At 45.0% G+C, this 18,243-nt stretch overlaps 1 protein-coding gene across 5 annotated transcripts in view; it reads right to left on the bottom strand.

Moving 5' to 3' along the window:
- SLC36A1 (solute carrier family 36 member 1) overlaps positions 1-18,243 on the bottom strand; it is a 138,779-nt gene that overhangs the window by 91,508 nt on the left and 29,028 nt on the right. For 3 of the 5 annotated variants that reach the window (XM_057312275.1, XM_057312276.1, XM_057312277.1), the window contains exon 10: positions 15,312-15,481. In XM_057312275.1, coding sequence (XP_057168258.1) covers positions 15,312-15,481 — 170 coding nt within the window. Of the gene's footprint in view, positions 1-1,966; positions 6,691-15,311; positions 15,482-18,243 lie in introns of those variants that run through there. The other 2 variants (XM_026510816.4, XM_044388530.3) reach the window with 1 other exon arrangement.

Genomic DNA, 18,243 nt, shown 5'->3' with positions numbered 1-18,243 from the left:
CCAATAATTGGTGAATGAATAAACAAGTTATGGTTCATTCATACAATGGGATATTATTCAGCAATGAAAAGAAATAAACCTAATGATACAAGGGATGATACAGATGAATATAGAAAGCATTATGCTAAGTCAAAGAAGCCACGCAGAAAGGACTCCATACTTAATGGTTGCATTTATATGATATTCTAGAAAAGGCAAAACTAGAGATGGAAAAATCAGATCAGTTGTTGCCAAGGGCCAAGTGGGCATGGTAATGGAACTGACTGCAAAGGAGCACAAGGGAACTTTTTAGAGTAAAATAAACATTCATATCTTGATTGAAATGGTAGTCAAATGCACTTGTCAAAATTCATTAAACTGTACACTTAGGAAACAGGTGAATTTTATTACATGTAGATAATACTCCAATTTTTCCCCCTAAATGGGGGGTGGGGCAGAGACCAATGACCAAGGGTCCAGTAAAGTGCACCAGTTAAAGATACACCCAGTTTCTTGCATACATCTGCAACAGGCAGAGTCTGAGGAAGCAAGCCTGCTTAGCAAAGAGCCCCAAGTTTAGGGTCCAAATTCAGCCCACTGTCACTCAATTTATGCCTCCAGCAGGGCAGTTGGGCTCACCTCGAGGGCCCTTGTTACCTGGAAGGAGGGGTTATAGCCATTAAGAGTAAACATGAGCAGGAACAAACATGTGAAGAGGTGAACAATCTAAAAAGTTTTGAATGCTCTCCACAAAGGAAGTGAGAAAGATATAACTATAATGAATGGATGCAAACCCACAAAACCAGTAAAACTGCTTCTGAGTCTTGGTTTTCTTCAATTTGGCTAATATTTCAGAAAATGCTTTATAAGCTCTCATGCCAGGAAATTTAGAACATTCTCTCTAACCCTCACAATAATCCCTAAAGATGGACCTCCCTCTTGAGCTGTAACAAAGAGGGGGAGGCAGTCAGTGCCTTTCAGAAGCATTTGGCTTCTGGAATCATAGGGCTTGCTATGGTGTGTATCCTAATTCTGCCACTTACTGGTTGGTGACTTGGAACAGTCACTGAATCCCTGTGACCCCCCAGTTCCAGAAATAATATTGATAATCCAAAGTAGTCATAATATGTTCCCTGTCTTCCTCTCTCTGTAAAGTGTTATACTTCAGTAGTGTACCTTGAGGCCTCTGCTTTTCAATGAGTCTAATTCAGTAGCCACCCAAGATTGGTTTTCAGATCACCTAAGAGGCAGCTCATATGGTCTTGTTTTCCCTCTTAATGTGACAACAGGGGACAGGAGTCATCTGTTCCACTGTCCTGAAATCAATCTCTCCACTTCAAATATACATACGTATATACATGGAGGGGGTGGGAATTCAAGGAATTGGCTTAAGTGATGGTCAGGGCTGGCAAGTCCAAGATTTATAGGGCAGGCTAGCAGGCTAGCAACTCTTGTACAAGAGCTGATGCTGCAGTCTTGAGGCAGAATTTCTTCTTCCTCACTGAAACCTCAGTTTTCTTCTTAAGGCCCTTCAACTGATTGGATGAGGCCCACCCACATTTTGTGAATAAACTTTTATTTAAAGGTAACTGATTGTAGACATCAACCACATCTACAAAATAACTTCAGAGCTGCACTTAGTGTTTGATTGAATAATTGGGTTATTCAACATTATAGCCCAGCCATGTTAACAGGTGAAACTAACCATCGTCCCTTTCAAGTACAGTCATCTGATATACACAGACAGGGTTGAGAGCTCCTACTCAAGTTTTCAAGAAAAGCAGGATTGTCTAACAGAAAAACAACTACCTGGCCCCTTTCTTGGGAGCTCTCAATTCCATAGGTGGTTTTACTGTTTGCACTACTCCCCTGGAGGAGTGCTGTGACATAAACTACAAACATTTTGACCTAGTAATATCTACCAAAGAGATCTGAGTGATATTTAAAAAGAAAAAAAGGCAAAAACAAAGATGCAGACCGCAACCTCTCAAAAATAAAAAATAAAACTCATTTATTGATAAAAGAAAAGTTTAACACATAATCCATGTGCAGAACCCAAAACAAATTCTTCTGTGAGCTCCTGCATGGTCTACATCTCTACACATACCATGCGAGAAATAGACATCCATGTAGGCACATACACAGGATAATATACGCAGTACTGTCTGGTTACCAAGACCTAGGGATGGCAGTTTCTCATATTTGTCTTATTCACACATTCATTGACATGGTTTACAAGAGAGTTACATAATTTTCTTGTTCACTAAAACAGAACAGCTTCCCCAGCATCACCCTGATTTAAACAAAAGAACACGGCTTAAAATAGGCACCCTGCACCCTCATCCCCCACTTCCCACTCTGGTAACCACATATCAGCACCACTTACATCCCCTGGCCTGAGAATGGCCCAGTGGTACAAAGAACAGGGAAGAAATATGACAAGCTGATGCTGTCAAAGCAAATAGCCTTGCAAACAGCAGGACTAATTAAATTGTCTAAAAGTACTGACCATGATTTCAAAGACAAACCACACCCTCTCCTTTTCCCCTAATGGTCTTGGAGATTTGTAATGTACTTCGGAAAATTTAATTCTAAGGCAGACTTGGAGCCAACTCCCTAATCACATCATGCCACTGGCACTTTGTGTCTCTGCTGTCAGGAAGTAGCTTTGTGTTCCGATCAGGGCAGATGCTGGGGCCCGCCTTAACATCCAATCAGCTACGAAATAAAACCCACTGATATGGACCCCTTGGCTGTGAGTGATGAGTGAACAGAGAGAGCTGTAAACAGACATAAAGTGAGATTTTACACTTCTAAAAAACATGCAGTGAATATGTAGTGTTAAACAAAGATGATATGCTACAATTTCGGAAGGGAGACATTTATGAAGAAAAAAGTAAGCCAGGAGAATAGGGAAGGGGGACAGATTTCCTAAGGTTCCTTTCTGGGATCATCACTTAAAGACAACTGAAAAAATGGTGAAGTATACCTTTCATGAGGGTAGAGGAAGCAGTGAGCACCAGCCAATAAATTTGGCTGAAGAGGTGAGGGGCAGAAAGGGAGGGCGTGAGCTGTGGGTTCTGAGCTAAGACACGCCATACATTCACATACACCTGGCCAGTGTTTGTGCAGCTGAAGGGCTCACAGCAGACAGACAGCAGCACAATATAAATAATGACACTTGTGAACGGTGACAACTTCTAGGAAAATTAAACAGAAGATGCCAGATCATGCTCTTCCCAGCAAATACCTGCATATAAGAGGAGGTACGCTGCCAAAAGAGAGTTGGAAATCTCCCAACAGCAGCATTTACAGGAGGGAACAAGGGGCTTGGAGAAGCTACCTCAGGGCTAATGGAAATCTGAGGCTGCACTGGGGAGCCTGGGGGAAGGACACAGTGCCTAACAGTATAGGGCCAAAAAGTCCCATGTTTTGCCTCTGGTCCCGCAGATGCATCCTCACACTTCAGAGAGCCTTGCTCTGTTGTTCTTGATCAGACTTCTGCTTATGCTGGGCCCTTTTTACCAGGCACCAGAGCAGGGTGCAGGGAGAAGCTGGGCAGCTGGTTCCTAACGAGCAATGGGAAGAAACCAGGGCAGGCTCCCTGACTGAAGAAGCCTCGTGGGCAGAAGATTAAACTTCCCTGAGCTGGCTCAGAGGGCTGCTTCTAGGAGAAGAAAGGGGGCTTCCTCTCACTTCATCTTCTGGCTGACTCTTTACTTGACACCTAAGTGCACAACCGGAAAGGCCCTCTGACAGGATCCACCCTGCCTAGGTCTTCTGAAGCAGCAGGAGCACAGGAAAAAGAACCAAAAAGGAGACAGCCATGCCAAATTAGCTTCCAGAAGCCCCAAGGCTAGTGCCATCACTCCTACACACCACATTTTCCAGGCCAGGAGCCCTGAAGCAATAATTTGCATTTTGCAAAGACCTGGGGCCAGGGGACCACAGTTTTGTACTGCCTAGTCCTCAGGTTCAGTCTTAATTCCCACCTGGACAAGAAACAACCTCTAGCAGTTCCCCAACTCACAGAAGCTTCCAGCACAGAAGCTGTGGGCAGGACACACATCTGATCTTTCTACTGGCAAACGCCTTCTTACTGCAAACAACTCTCAGGACTGCCGTGGAAAGATGGCTGGAGCCTGGAGCTTGCACAAAGAAGAGGACAATCCTTGAACCCACTTTGGTGACTTCTAGGCCTGAGGCTTCACAGGGCAGGACCGCTGCCACATCCAGCTAGAGCCTCAGTCATATAAGCACCTGCTGGTGACCACAGAAAGGGTGGGTGAAAAGTATCATTCTCCTAAGGGAGACCAAGTCACAACTGATCACATCTCCCTAAGTTAATAAATTATTAGTAGGTTAGGAGTCACTGCAATGAGAATGTGGCTTTGGAAAAGAAGAGAAAGAAAAAGCTAGGGCTGGGGTGTGGGGGGTCACAGCCCTTATGAGCTTTGGTGAAACACAGAAAAACAAGACCCCTGATGAAGTTGTGCTGCTCTCTAATTTGCAGGGCAAACTGCATCTCCAAGGAAGCAAGAGCCTGGGGAGAGCAGTGGAGGACAGCACGCCCCCATTCCACGTGCATGAATACACACGCGTGTGCACGCGTACACACACACACACACACACACACACACACACACACAGCCCAGGGGATGGAGAGCTAATGAATGCCCTCCTGAAATAGTTCTCACACCAAGAGGGCAGAAGCAGCAGCCAAAACCAAGGCAACGCACCTTTCTCTGCAGTTTGTTCCCAAATCTGAAGGCTGACCTTGAGGTGAGCCAACCCTGAGGCTATTTCTGGCACTCAGGGAGGCATGCAGGGGAGGGGCGGGGTCACAATTAGTGTTTAGAACACAGGGGACCTAAGTCCCTACCAAGTGATTCCCTTTAGAAGTCTAGGTCATGGGGCACCTGGGTGGCACAGCGGTTAGGTGTCTGCCTTCGGCTCAGGGCGTGATCCCGGCGTTATGGGATCGAGCCCCACATCAGGCTCCTCCGCTATGAGCCTGCTGCTTCCTCTCCCACTTCCCCTGCTTGTGTTCCCTCTCTCGCTGGCTGTCTCTATCTCTATCAAATAAATAAATAAATCTTTAAAAAAAAAAAAAAAAGAAGTCTAGGTCATGGAGGCAGCTTGGGGCGGGGCACTGCTTCTGCCCTGGCCCTCGTTGATTGTAAACAACCAAGCACCACACATAGTGTCAGACCAGCTGCTTCTTAATTCTATGAACTGAATTTCATGCTTTCTGTGCACACTGGCGTCATCTTCTCATCCATGGCAAAGTGTGGGTGTCTTCCTGACATGCTGGCAACAAAACGTTACTGGGCCCTGTGCCTATCAGGGGCTGAGGCTGAAAAACAGGTCTGAATGCACAAAGCGACCATTTAATAAGCCTCCTGTGGACAGGACCACATCGCACTTGGCCACCTTTTCCTTGGCCTCATGCACTGGCAAACGTATCCTGAGTCCTTCATAACTTCTCAACGTGAAATCAGGCTGGTCAGTGGGAGGCAAAGCGCATGCCTCCCTACAGAGGTACACATTTAGATGATCCTGATTAAAACCTTTGAGGTACTCAGCCAACAGTGCTGAGGACCTAAGCACACATTTCCTGGAGCAAGTTTCTCTTCAGCAGGAGAAGCCTAGTAAAAGTTTACTGAGGAAGGAACAATTCACAATAACCCCAGATCTAGAGACAGAGTCTAAAAACAGAAGCTAATTTTAAATAAAATATAAATATTTTCAATTTAGGCAGCACTTGATATCTTTCAGAAGCTAAAGCAACTAAGAATACAACATTGTGACCCACATGAGGAATTCTGAGAAGGTGTTGTCCAGGGTCACAAGCCAGAGAGAGTAAGATTAAAAGCTCCAGCTTTGGGGACTGGTTTTAAACTACTAGGTAGGTCCAGACACCTCCTGGAGACTTAAATAGGTAGGAGGATACTGAGGTAAAATATTTGGGAGAGGTCTGAGAAAGAGATAGGCCCAGCCTTATAAGGAGAGGGGGTTCCCACTCATTTAATCCAGGCCTGGGCCTGGAAACGAGAAAACATGAGGTGGGGGATGCTAAGATTTTTAAATAAAGTGAGCTGTGCAATAGGAATAATTTGGGTGAGGTGGGTCAGAAGGAGGGGGGGCAGTAAGGGAGGAGACATGATGAGGGAAAAAAGTTGAAAAGTTCTGGGTTAAATTAAGTACAAATGAACAGGGATGGCACGGCCACTAAGAGGGACTTCTGCATATCTGCTACCCACTCCCTCCCCTGCCCTCAGCCCCACCTGGCCCAGGGTACCGAGGTGTCAGGTAGAGGGGTTCCCCGACAGCAACCTTGCCTTTCCCCAGAGCCTGACCCCTACCTAAGGCTCTGGGGCCAGGTGCTAGGGAACATACAGGGGTGGGGTGGGCAGCTGCAGGGAATGCACCCAGATCACTATACAAAGGCACTGGTGGAGTTGATGAAGATGGGAGCACTGCTTGGCTGGATCAGCTCGTAGAGGGCCTCATAGGTCCCCACCACAAAGCCCACGAAGCCCAGGATGCTGATCAGGGCGTCCTTGGCGATGGTGAGGGGGCTCATGCCCTCCGAGTAGTAGGTGGTGATCTCCAGGAGGGGTGGGATGATGAGGGCCAGGGCACTGCTGCTCACGGACCCCACCAGGGAGATGACCAGGTCCAGGCGGGGGATGAGGATGGCCAAGATGCCTGCAGGAGAGAGGACACACCTGTTCAAGACTGCCTAGAGCTGGAAGAGACCTCCTCACTGTTGAGCAAATTTAGCAAGTGTCCTTCCTCTCGAATGGAGAGCTCTGTAGAAACAGACATTATCCAGTCCAATCTCTCATTCCACAGAAGAGAAAACAAATGCCCACAGGTGTGGAACAACCTGGGTCTCACTGCAAGGCTGGCAGAACTGGGACTGGAACCCAGATCTCCTGGCTTTCAGCTTTTCCTGCTACAGGACATGACTTCCATCTTTCTGAAGCAAAGGAACAAAATTACATTCCAGGGCGGTCTGGTCCCTATCAGAGGAGAGAGGCTGGAGCAGAAAGGGAGGTGGACTATTTCTGAGCAACTGGTCATTTTCGTACCACTGAGGGTCCCTCCAACACAAACATCTCTACTCAACGGACAAGGAATAAAATGGGAAAAAAGCCGTCCTTCTGGAACAATGTGATAAACCCCATTTCACAGAGCATTTCCCTATAGGGCAAGTAGAAGCAGCTCCATGTGCAGGCTGACCTGAGGAGCCAGGCCCCACACAATGACTACATGCCTGTGCCAGGACAAGGTAGTGGCTCCCACACCTGAAACTTAGGCACGGGTGTATGTGAAGGAGGTGGAAGTGACGAAGAATGGTACGCTGCATTAGGAAATCCCATCAGCTTTCATACCCCAGCCATGGCTGCCCTGCTATCCCAATACGGAAGGAGGCTTCACTGACTGCACTTACTCCAGTGCCCACTGATCCCACCATTCCCATCTGACTCAGCTTTCCACTGGAGGTGGGGAATGAAGGCCAATGTTTCACAAATTTATGGAGGATTATGGGCTCTGGAATTAGGCTCTTGTGTTTGAATCCTGACTCTGCCTACTTGACACTGGGGGAAGTTACAGCCCCTGTATATTCCCTGGTTTTCTTGTTGGCAAAATGAGGATACAAATGGCTCCTGCATCACAGAGATATGATGATGATGAAGTGAGCTGACACAGGGACTTAACACAAGGCTTGGCATACAACAGGCTCCTGATACAGTTCATATAATCATTGCTAGTATATATATTGTTGCCCATGAAAAGTGCATCATTAACTCATTAGCAATCAAATGTATTTTGACAAATAGTCTTCCCCACAACTGGAGATCCTTAGCATTGAGACTGGGATCCAGAGCACATCCCTGACCTGATTCCCATCAGTTATATCTTATATGGGGGCTTCCATTCCAACTCCACTTCATAAAGCAATGTAGCCAAGTCGTTCTGAGGAAGGCACCACAGTGGTGAGATTGCCAGAACACCTCAGTCCAAGGCAGCCAATCTTCCATCAGGTCAATTTCACTCCTCTGATGGACTGTCTGCATTGATCACTTCTTCTTTGGCTGAGCTACAGACAAAAGGACTGGGTTGCATTTAGAAGCCAGGTTTGATGAGAAGTGCTTGCTTTTAAATGGGAATAGCACTCCCTGCAGTAAGAGGAGAGGCATGTGGGTCCAAGACTTACCAGGGGAGGGACAAATTCATCTCCTGTCTCATATTTATTCTGAAGCTATGTCAACTTAAATGAATTCAGTTCCTTGTTCACACTGGCCACCTTTCAAGGATTTAACAGCTACCTGTGCCTAATGGCTACCATCCTGGACAGCACAGACCCAGAACACTTCCATCACAGCAGAACATCTAGCGTCTGGTAGATAGCATTGTGAAGCAGCCACTCATTGGCCGAATCTGCCTTGGGTCCATGGGTACAACTTTACAACATTACTATTGTTCCCAGAGAGGTTAAATGATAGAAAGTGACAGACCTGAGACTAGAATCCAGGACTTCAAGTCCCTGGTACAGTCACATCACAGAGCTGACAATTAAGAAAATGCAGAATGATACCCGCAGGAGGGAGAAGAGGGGAGCTGGCTGATCAGCAGAAAGATCCTGTCTGTGAAGAACGGGAGGAGTCAGATGCTGGGTTAACACTCACAGGGATACACTGCAATCGTTTAGCAGAGAATTGGTATATAATCAGCCCTGACCTCTCTCTGCTTTGTTAAAGAAGTAAGACAAGGGTTTTGAAGCCTGATGACAAAAGGGAATACAAGGATACTGAGTCTCAGATCTGCCTCTGCCATGGTTTTACAGCCTGGGGGCAATCCCTTCCTCTTTCCTTATTCTAGTGTCCAACCATAATGGCAAGTATCCATTAACACCTTCACTGTTCTGAAGCCTTCAGAAAGTCCACAGAAAGTATAGGCTTTTAACTTGCCCTCCAAGTTAAAAATAGTCTGCTTCGGCTCTTAGCTCTTTCTAAATAGAGTTGGTGATATCCCTCAGATCTTCAGAGTTGAATCTGGAGGAAAGTTAAAAATATAGAAAGCTGATGACAAAATAGCTTTCTCATCACAACCAAATGCTCAGTAAGAGTTGATCTGCTATGTGACCCAGAAAAGGACACCTGCCCTCTCTGGGGTCTCGGTCTGCATCTGCCTAATGTCAACCTCATGGTGATGGCTCCCATGGTTCCAATTCAAGTGAGTAGTGGGGTGGCAATAGCACTGAGGCAGCAATCAGAACTGAGCCCTAGGAGAAGCTGGTACAGGAAGGTGGTTAAGAGTGTAGGCTCTGGATTCAGAACCTGGGCTCCAATCTCAGTTCTACCACTAACCAGCCAGCTACTTAAACTACTGCTGAATAGGGATAGTCAAATGAGATCATTCACATAAAGAACTTAGAGCACTAAGCGCACAATGAATGCTTCATAAATGTGAGCTAATGCAACCACCAGTCCTAGCACAAATAAGCTCACCATTTGGAGTCTCAGCTCGGTCACCCATGACTGTACCACTGAATGGTCACTCGAGTCTCATCCAGCTCTGAAATGTTAAGGAACTAAACAATGCAGGTTTAGTCACTTAGGAATGTGTTCTGGGATATGTCCCTCAGCTCACTGTCAACTGGGAAGCACCATGTACCACTCAATGGTAGCACAGCAAAGCAATGGGATTCCTCTCCTAGGACACATGGTTGTGCCAAAAACACAGCCACCAGCCTGCCTGGTTTTCTGCCATGAAAGGAGTGTGAGTTATTCTTCCGGTGCCAGCCCCTGGTCTCCATGAATGCTCCAGTCCACTCAAGAGAAAGGAGACCTTCATCAGAGACAATGAGCCCGAGGAGGAGAGAAGTCAGATGACCTCCCCAGTTCCTCCCGGCTCTGAGTCTGCCATCCCCCCTCCCTCCCATTAACCTGGAGGACATATGGTACTTTGCAATACGACTTAAGTGAGGTCAGATGTGCTCAACTCTATGATAAGAATTAAGTGGAAACAGCAACAGAAGCTTGTGTGATTGTAATCTTTTCTCAGATTAGACAGAGATGTTCTACTTCATCATGACATTTTAAAAGCAATCTAAAAACTTGTCTTTGTTTTTACTACAGAGGACATACGAGATAAGCTTGCTTAACAAAAATCTCTTTTAAAAGCGGCTACACTTTTCTCTTCTCTTAAAGCCAGGATCACAGGGCTGCAAAGGGAAGGCCCTCCTCCTGTCCTAACTGGACCAGACACCACAACTGAACCCCAAATAAAGCCTGACACTGGAGATAGATAATGGGGAAGGGATGGGGAGAAGGCAAGAATTGTGAGCCTCCGACTAATATGCCGGGGGAAGAAGAGGACCCAACCAAATTAGCACAAATAGCCCCAAGGGCTCAAATTGCAGGGGTACCTGTTTTGTCCCCACGCAAAATGCGGCAAACTAGTTTTAGCTAATTCCAGAGACAGGAATCAGGTATTTAGAAAAGATGTGGGAGCAACCAAAACCTCTTCTAGCATTAAACGTCTTTACTCTGAGTTAAAGCCCTCTAGAAAGAGAAAGAAGGTAGAGACCTCAGGAAGCAGCCAACCAGGAATATCCTGCCCCTACTCCCTCCTTGCTCCCTCACAAGAGCATCCCATACAAAGAGGAAGATAGCACACTCCTAACTGGCAAGTCACCACCCTCTGCAGCAGCCTGGCTGTGGCATGTACAGCAATGGGGGACTGAGGACAACTCAGCTAGCCCACGTGATTAGCCCAATGGTATTACAAAACATCTTCCCTTTGGGTTAAGAGACACTAAAAATATGATCTTTTAACTGCTGAAGTAACACGAGGCAAATGACCATGTTCAGAGAAGTAACTGATTGGGATTCTGGAGCCTGTGGTTTTAGACCAGCAACAGAAAAGCTGACTTATGCACTAGAGAAGAGAAAACACTTAAGAGAACAAACACACTTACAGAAATACGTTGGACACCTACAGCCCTGTGCCCAGAAGCTCTTTCTGCTGTTTCACTGCGATTGATGCTGGTGAAGCCTACCTGTGTTACTCTAAAATGTCTAGAAAGCTACCTTGAAAATTAACAACAGTCTTGAACACAATACATAATCTCACTTAGTGGGAGTATAAATTAAAAGTATAAAAGCAAGGAAAACAATCTACATGTCCAACACTAAAGGAGTAGCTTAGAAAATACAATACACCAATATAATGGAATATCATGTGGTCGTGAAAATATTTATGAAGGATATGCATATTCATGATATATCAAATAAAAAGCAAAAGACAAAGTTCTGTGTATACTATGATTGCAACATGCACCCATGAGGAGTAACACAGAAGAGAAAATGCAAAAAAAAAAATCATTTTAAGTCAGTGGGATATTTAGAATTTCTTTTTCAATAACCCCATATCTAGACATTCTTGAAATGTTTTTACATTAACTTTCTTTTTTTGAGCAATATTTTGGTAGGAATTTAAAATCAGGCTTGAAGCAGTTGTGCAGAATCACAGTTTAGACTTGAGAGAAGCCTTAGCAATCAGATACCCTGCACGTCTTACAGCTGAGGAACCTGAGGCCTAGCTCAGGAGGGTTCGCTGGGGGCGGGGGGGGGGGGGGCAGGGTGCACAGCTCATTAACACTGCTGCCCTTTGTCTCTGCAGCTGCAGGATGGAGAAGTGTGAGAGGCCAAAAGGTGCCAAGAAGCCACTCTGTTTGGACCTGGAAGATTCATATTCGATAGGGTCTGGCTGTTTGGAATGTTCTACAGCTATGCATTCCAGTCCAAACAGGCCTTTTAATTGATACGGCTTTATGTTATAACATCTTCAACAATAGGTTTTTGAAATGTTCACACTTCACTGAAGTAAGATGTTTCACGTGGCAAATGCCACAGAGAATTAGCACAAACCCCTGAAGGACAGGTTAATGCCTCATGGAACCTGAAGAAACCACTCTTCCTATACCTCTGAACTCCCTCTGGAGCCAGCGTCTTCCAGCCTCTCCTCCTACACAAACTCTGCACATAGGTGACCTGCTAAGTGCAATTCAAACATATGGGCCAGAAATAAACACCGTTCCATATGCAATCACAACAAAATGAGCACCATTCCCTGACACACATATTCCCCCTTCCCCTCCTCTCCAACAGTCTGAAATTAAGCACCAAAAAGTAGACACAGCAGTCTTTGGGGAATGCAGAAGAGTGGTGAGAAAGGTAAATTACAAATGGAAAAAAAATGACTCTGGACCAAATTCCCCTGTTCCCCTTGGGGGGCTGGAGGGTGAGGAAGAGGAGGAAAAGTTGGGGGAAAGGACAAGAAAACACCATAAATAGCAATAAAACAATCTGCTATTAAAATTTATGGGTATAACTGAAAACAATCAGTTCTAGCAAAGTTCTAAAATCATAAACCAATTAACCTTAAGCAGAAAAGATCTGAAAGTACAGAAAAAAACAAAAACAAAATAAACTCACATAAATATATTTAAGTTGGAGTTACAGTGAAATGCCTCTCCTCAATCCCACAATCACTTCAAAGTCTCCAGGGAAGTAAGAGAAGCCCGAGTGCTCAGAGATGAAGAGGCTGCATCATTTAATAGGCTGACCGTGCAATGCTAAGTCACAACAGATCACAGAAGGGGAAAATAACTGAGTGAGCTTGAAGATCAAAACCAGCTTGTATCCTTTGAGCATCACGCTTTCTAAGAGAGATGAAACCCCCAGACACAGTCAGGAAAAGCGAAGCAAAAACCAAGAGACATCTAAGGATAGCACGAGGTCTGTGAATCAGAGACTGGTGGCTCCTGTGGGGTGCAGTGGAAAGAAACCTGGCAGGAAGCAAGACATATGCTACCGGAGGCTAAGCCAGGCTTGAGAAGAAAATGGGGCCAGGAGAGGAATCAGGCCCAGCATCACTGCCCCAGCTCTTCAGGCAGGGAGAAGTTGGTGTTTAGGCAGTTAGAACACATTTTACCTAGACAGACCTACCTTTTCTAGAGGAACCACTTTGAAAAAAGCCAATTATCTGAACCATCCCCACTCTTTCTTCCAACGCCCTTTGGATTCCAGAATGGGAGCACTGAAAGTTGACATCATAAACACTGCACACATGAAAGCTGTCTCTTCAACACTTAGAGGAAATCCATCCACAGAGAAACATATACATCTGCGTCAAAGCATTGGGAGTTGCAGGCAGAAGACAGGAGCAAAATCCAGAGTACCTTAGCACATATTAAGGCAAATTACTGTAAAGGCAAGATACGTCACATTCTTTCCTCTTCAGTTGCTCTGGGGCAACAGTGGCCTATAGGTAGCTCTGGGCACTGGATTAGCTGCTGAGTGGGCTTTTCCTATAGGCTGGACTAGACAGGGCCAGAAGGTCTGCCAAACAGAGGCTACATACAAGGAGAAGTGAGATTCTTTGTTGCCATCAACTTGCTGGAGTTGGCAAATCCAAGTGGTCCACCCTCTGTCTGGCTCCTACCCAGACCCATCCTGTAACAAATCCTTAGATAGAATGCTGCCAAACATTAAATCACAAGGTCCTGGGAAGGCATTCAGTTCCTTAGCTCTAGGGAGTTCCTTCCATACAAAGATCCAGGACACTGAGCTTGACCCACACCCTTGAAGTACAATGAGAAAGAGAACTGCAAGTGGCTTGAAGAACTCTATTCCAGGACAGGCATTAGTCCGTTCCCTTGAGGAAGTTCATTTCGGGATAGGAACTAGTCTGTTTCTTGAGGAGATGCATTCTGCGATAGGCACTATTCAGTTCCCTTGAGGAGGTCCTATCTGGTATAGCCACCAGTCTATCCCCTTGAAGAGGTCCATTCTGAGATAGGCATTAGGCTGTTCCCTGAGAAGGTCCATTCTGGAACAGGCACTAGGCTGTTTTCTGGAGAAGGACCATTCTGGGATAGGCACTAGTTTGTTCCCGTAAGGAGGTCCATTCTGGAACAGGCACTAAAGAAGGCCTTTTCAGGATAGGCACTAGTCTATTCTCTGAGGAGGTTGTTTCTGGGATAGGCACTAGTGTGTTTCCTTGAGGAGGCCCATCTGGGATAGCTATTATTCCGTTCCTTGGAAGAAGTCCATTCTTGGATAGGCACTCATCTGTTACCTTGAAGAGGCTTATTCTGGGACAGGCACTAGGCTATTCCCTGAGGAGGTCCATTCTGGAATAGGCACAAGTCTATTTCCCATGTCTAACCTCTACTGCCCTCCTCTTGCTAGTAGTCAACCCATAAAGTCATTTCTGATTTTCCAGACTATGGTCAAATGCAAGACAACTTTCACACCATTTATCCCTAAAACACTCCATTCTGGTTCAATTTAAAAATCATAGAGACCTATCTTTATTCCAAAGATAGAGGCTTGGACTGGATAATTTAAGAAATTCCCAGGGAAGTCTCAATATAATAAACCAAGACATTTCTTTCCCCAAAACAATACAATTTTAAAAAATAAAATAAAAAGCCAAACATAGCCAAAAAGTGAAACCTAGATTCCAGCACTTCAATCTGGAAAGAAGTTGCAAATCTCCTAGAAATTTAAATTAGATGTTATAGACCAATCTATTCAGAGGTTCTCTATTCTTATCAACTCATAGAAGCTACCAAAAAGAAAAAGAAAAAGAAAAAAAGAAATATTTATTTTTATTTTAAAATGTATACTGGTTTCAACCAACAGAAAATAGAATAATATCTTGTCTCTTAACTCACACTCCTGGGTGTGTGGTCAGGGAGGAGGAATAAAACACAAAGTAAAAAATGAAACACCTAGATTAATCCATACAGATTTTCTAAGAAACACATTTAGTAAATGTCTAGTATAGTATCATGTAGGCTCAAAATGAAATCTAAGGGAATAGACTGTCACAATGGAAAATGATTATTTGAAAACACAAATAAACACGCAGCTGCTATTAAGGTAACCTACACTCATATGCATATGAGTTAAATGGCTCTCTTTAGACTTTTACCTTATTTTATCCCAAGGACATGGGATAGTAATTTTATATATTTATTATGAATTATGACCATCACCGTACTATTTTATGCTGTGTCCACAAACAAACTACTGTTCTCATTCCCATGTCCTTTAGAGCACATAGATAATCAATTCACTTCACCACCTAGCCAGGCCTCAACTCTGCACCTGAGACAGCAGGCCAAGTTTCCTGCTGACACACTACAACTGTTTCACTCCAATAGGCTCTCGTTCAAGAAAGCCCTGGGGACCGGATGCCCTTTGGGAAAGCAAACAAACAAAGCAAGTATCTTGTCTTCTACTCACAGGTCAGGCAGACCAGCACGGTGCGCACGAACAGGTCTACCACCAGCTCCCAATGCTCGGGAACGCGGGACACGAAGAAAGGGATGATGATCTCAGCTGGGACGTAGAACTGGAGGGCATAGGTGAAGAAGATGCCAATGGAATATAGCAGCTTGACCGACTGGTACAGCCTGGGGAGAGAGCCAAGACAGGTTCAAAGGCCTACTCTGCTTCCACGTGCACAAGCAGTGAGAGGGCAAAACAGTGTCACGGTGAAGAGGCCATATCTATCCAAGTCACAAATGCATGTGGTCCTTTGGACCCAGCAATTTCAAGTCTAGGGATTTATCCTGCAGATACGTTTGCACATGTGCACAAAAAATTTACACTCAAAATATGTCACTGCAGCATTATTTAAGTAAGAAAGACTGAAAGCAGATTAAATGTTAACCAGTGGGGAACTAGCTAAATAAATCATGGTGTCCCATACAGCTTTTAAAAAGTATGAGGCAGAACTATAGGTGCTGGTATGGAACTAGCTCTGTGATAGAATAGTAAGTGAAAAATGGGTGAAGAAACAGTGTCTACAGTGTGCTACAAATTGTCCAAAAAAAAAAAAAAAAAAAACGGAAAAGGAAAAAGAAGGGAAAAACATTTCCCCTCACATACACATACATATGACATTCTTACATACTCTAAGTATTTCCAAAAGGAAATACAAGAAACTGGTAATATGGCTGCCTCTAAAATGGGCAACTGTAACACTGGGGACTTTGGGGGAGGCAAATGAAAACAAACATATTCTGTATACACTCTGAACATCTGGAATCTTTACCAGGGACATATGTCCTTTCAAAAATTAAAATATAACAGGTCTTTTTATATCCTTCCCCTCCAATTCAGTGTTCCCCAGAATGAGACAGCGACCACACAGCCAAGAAGCAGGAACAAAACCCATCTTTCCACTCCACTGTGGCTGTCTCCCTACCGCAGCTTCACATGAGGCTTCCCGGGGAGACCATTATGTCATCATCCAATATCTCTATCTCATCTCATGACAGGACTGTGCAGGGTAGAAAACAAGTCTGATCCCCATAAGTACTCATGGATCTGACACAAATATTAAAAGGGAAGGCCACCCTGCCCCTTAGCAAAGTTCCACTTCAAACAGGACCCTCATGCATTAGGCAGCAAGAAACACAGGCCTCTCCCACCTCGTTGGAAATCTATTTAAAAGTAGTAATTATATTGTGTATAATGTGCACTGAATTTCTCTGTGGTTGAACTTAATACCTAGAATATATTCTTATGCTATAAACAGGAGAACACCCTCAGAGAGACTGAGTTTGACAAAGGGTCTTACTTGCTCCAAGAATAGAAAATAAAAAGGCTTTGGAAAAATCAGCTGGTGGCTCTATAATTAAACTCAGTACAACACCAAAGCCTTCTGAAGTGCCGGGAAGTCTGGAAGCAGGACAGTCACCTGCAGGGACAGCTAAATAAATTGCACCCGAATGGAGGCGGAAAGATTAGAGTAGCTGGGTTTGGAGTATCAGAGGAAAGAAGACAGGTGCTTATCTATGGCTTCGGATTATGTGGACTGCTTTTGTTCCTGCTGATCCATTTATCTTCAGTTATGCCAAGCTACCACCTGGCTCTTGAAAGGGCAGGAACATTTGGAAATTTAAAAGCAGGCATCAGAGTGAAAGAGAAAGACTTTCTGAAAACAATAGCCTATTGCAAGGATACCACTTGGCTGGCCACCCCACAGATCTTGTCCCCAGACCCCTGCTGGTTAGGGTGTCCTGTGCTAAACACCAACAGCACTGCTGAATAAATGTTTTCCTCAATTTTCTCCACCTGTCCTTGCACAATGCCTTACTGATTGGAGCTCTAAAAACATGCACAGGCAGGTCAACCAGGCCAGCCTGAAAGGTCCTTCTGATCCCCAGAGCACTCAACAAGCTTAGTGTCTGCTCAGCTGCCCTCCAGAATGAAATTCTAATCTCCAAAAGAGAAATGTTGCTTCAGACACACCCTGTGACAGCTACTTTTTTATTTTTCTTAAAGGTTTTATTTATTTATTTATTTATTTATTTATTTATTTATTTATTTATTTGAGAGAGAGAGTGAGAGCGCGTGCATGTGCGCGTGAGCGCATGACTGGTGGGGAGGGGCAAAGGGAGAAGGAGAAGCAGACTCCCCGCTGAGCAGGGAGCCTGTCATGTGACTCAAACCCAGGACACTGAGATCATGACTTGAGCTAAAGGCAGATGTTAAACCAACTGAGCTACTAAGGTACCGCGACAGCTACCTTTTTAGTTAGCATTTCAATATGTCTCAGTGTTGCCGTGCAATACAGTAACCAAGAGCTAAGCAAAGTGAGATACAGAAGGGCTCCCCCCAAGCCCTCATCCATGGTGACAGGCCTCCACCTGCACGCCATCCAGTCAGTGACTGCCACAGGGGAGAGGTACAGCAGAAGTTGGGAACCTACTCATTTCGCGCTCCTCTCTCCCTGCCCATTTGGAATGTTTAAGGTAAACTGATGGGATACTTGGCCTTTCCAGGCTCAGATTTCCAGGGAGGAATGGAGTATCGGTCACTTGATAATGAATCCATTTGGCATGTACCTCCACAGGAATTCCTCCTCCAAACAAAGCAGCAGCTCAGCGCAGTGTCCTCCTTCTGATAGCACCAGAATAGGATTACAAAGTGCTTTCTCATGCATAACATTTGGTCTTTGTGACAATCCTGGCAGGAAGAAATGACTATTCCCTGTTCCCAGAAGTGGGAGCTGAGGCGGTGAACAGCTGTGACGTGCCCAAAGCCACAGAGCTGGACATGGCAGATCGCCTCTATCCTCTGCGCACCAGCTGCTTCCTGAGAACATCTCCTCATTCATAAGATGCTCAGTCCCCGCATTTAGTCCTCCTTTTCATTCAAAAGTCAT

This window comes from Ursus arctos, unplaced genomic scaffold (genome assembly GCF_023065955.2).
Source record: "Ursus arctos isolate Adak ecotype North America unplaced genomic scaffold, UrsArc2.0 scaffold_15, whole genome shotgun sequence".
In the NCBI taxonomy this organism is placed as follows: domain Eukaryota; kingdom Metazoa; phylum Chordata; class Mammalia; order Carnivora; family Ursidae; genus Ursus; species Ursus arctos.
The sequence above is the reverse complement of the archived record's forward strand: the minus strand, read 5'-3'. Positions and strand labels throughout refer to the sequence as shown.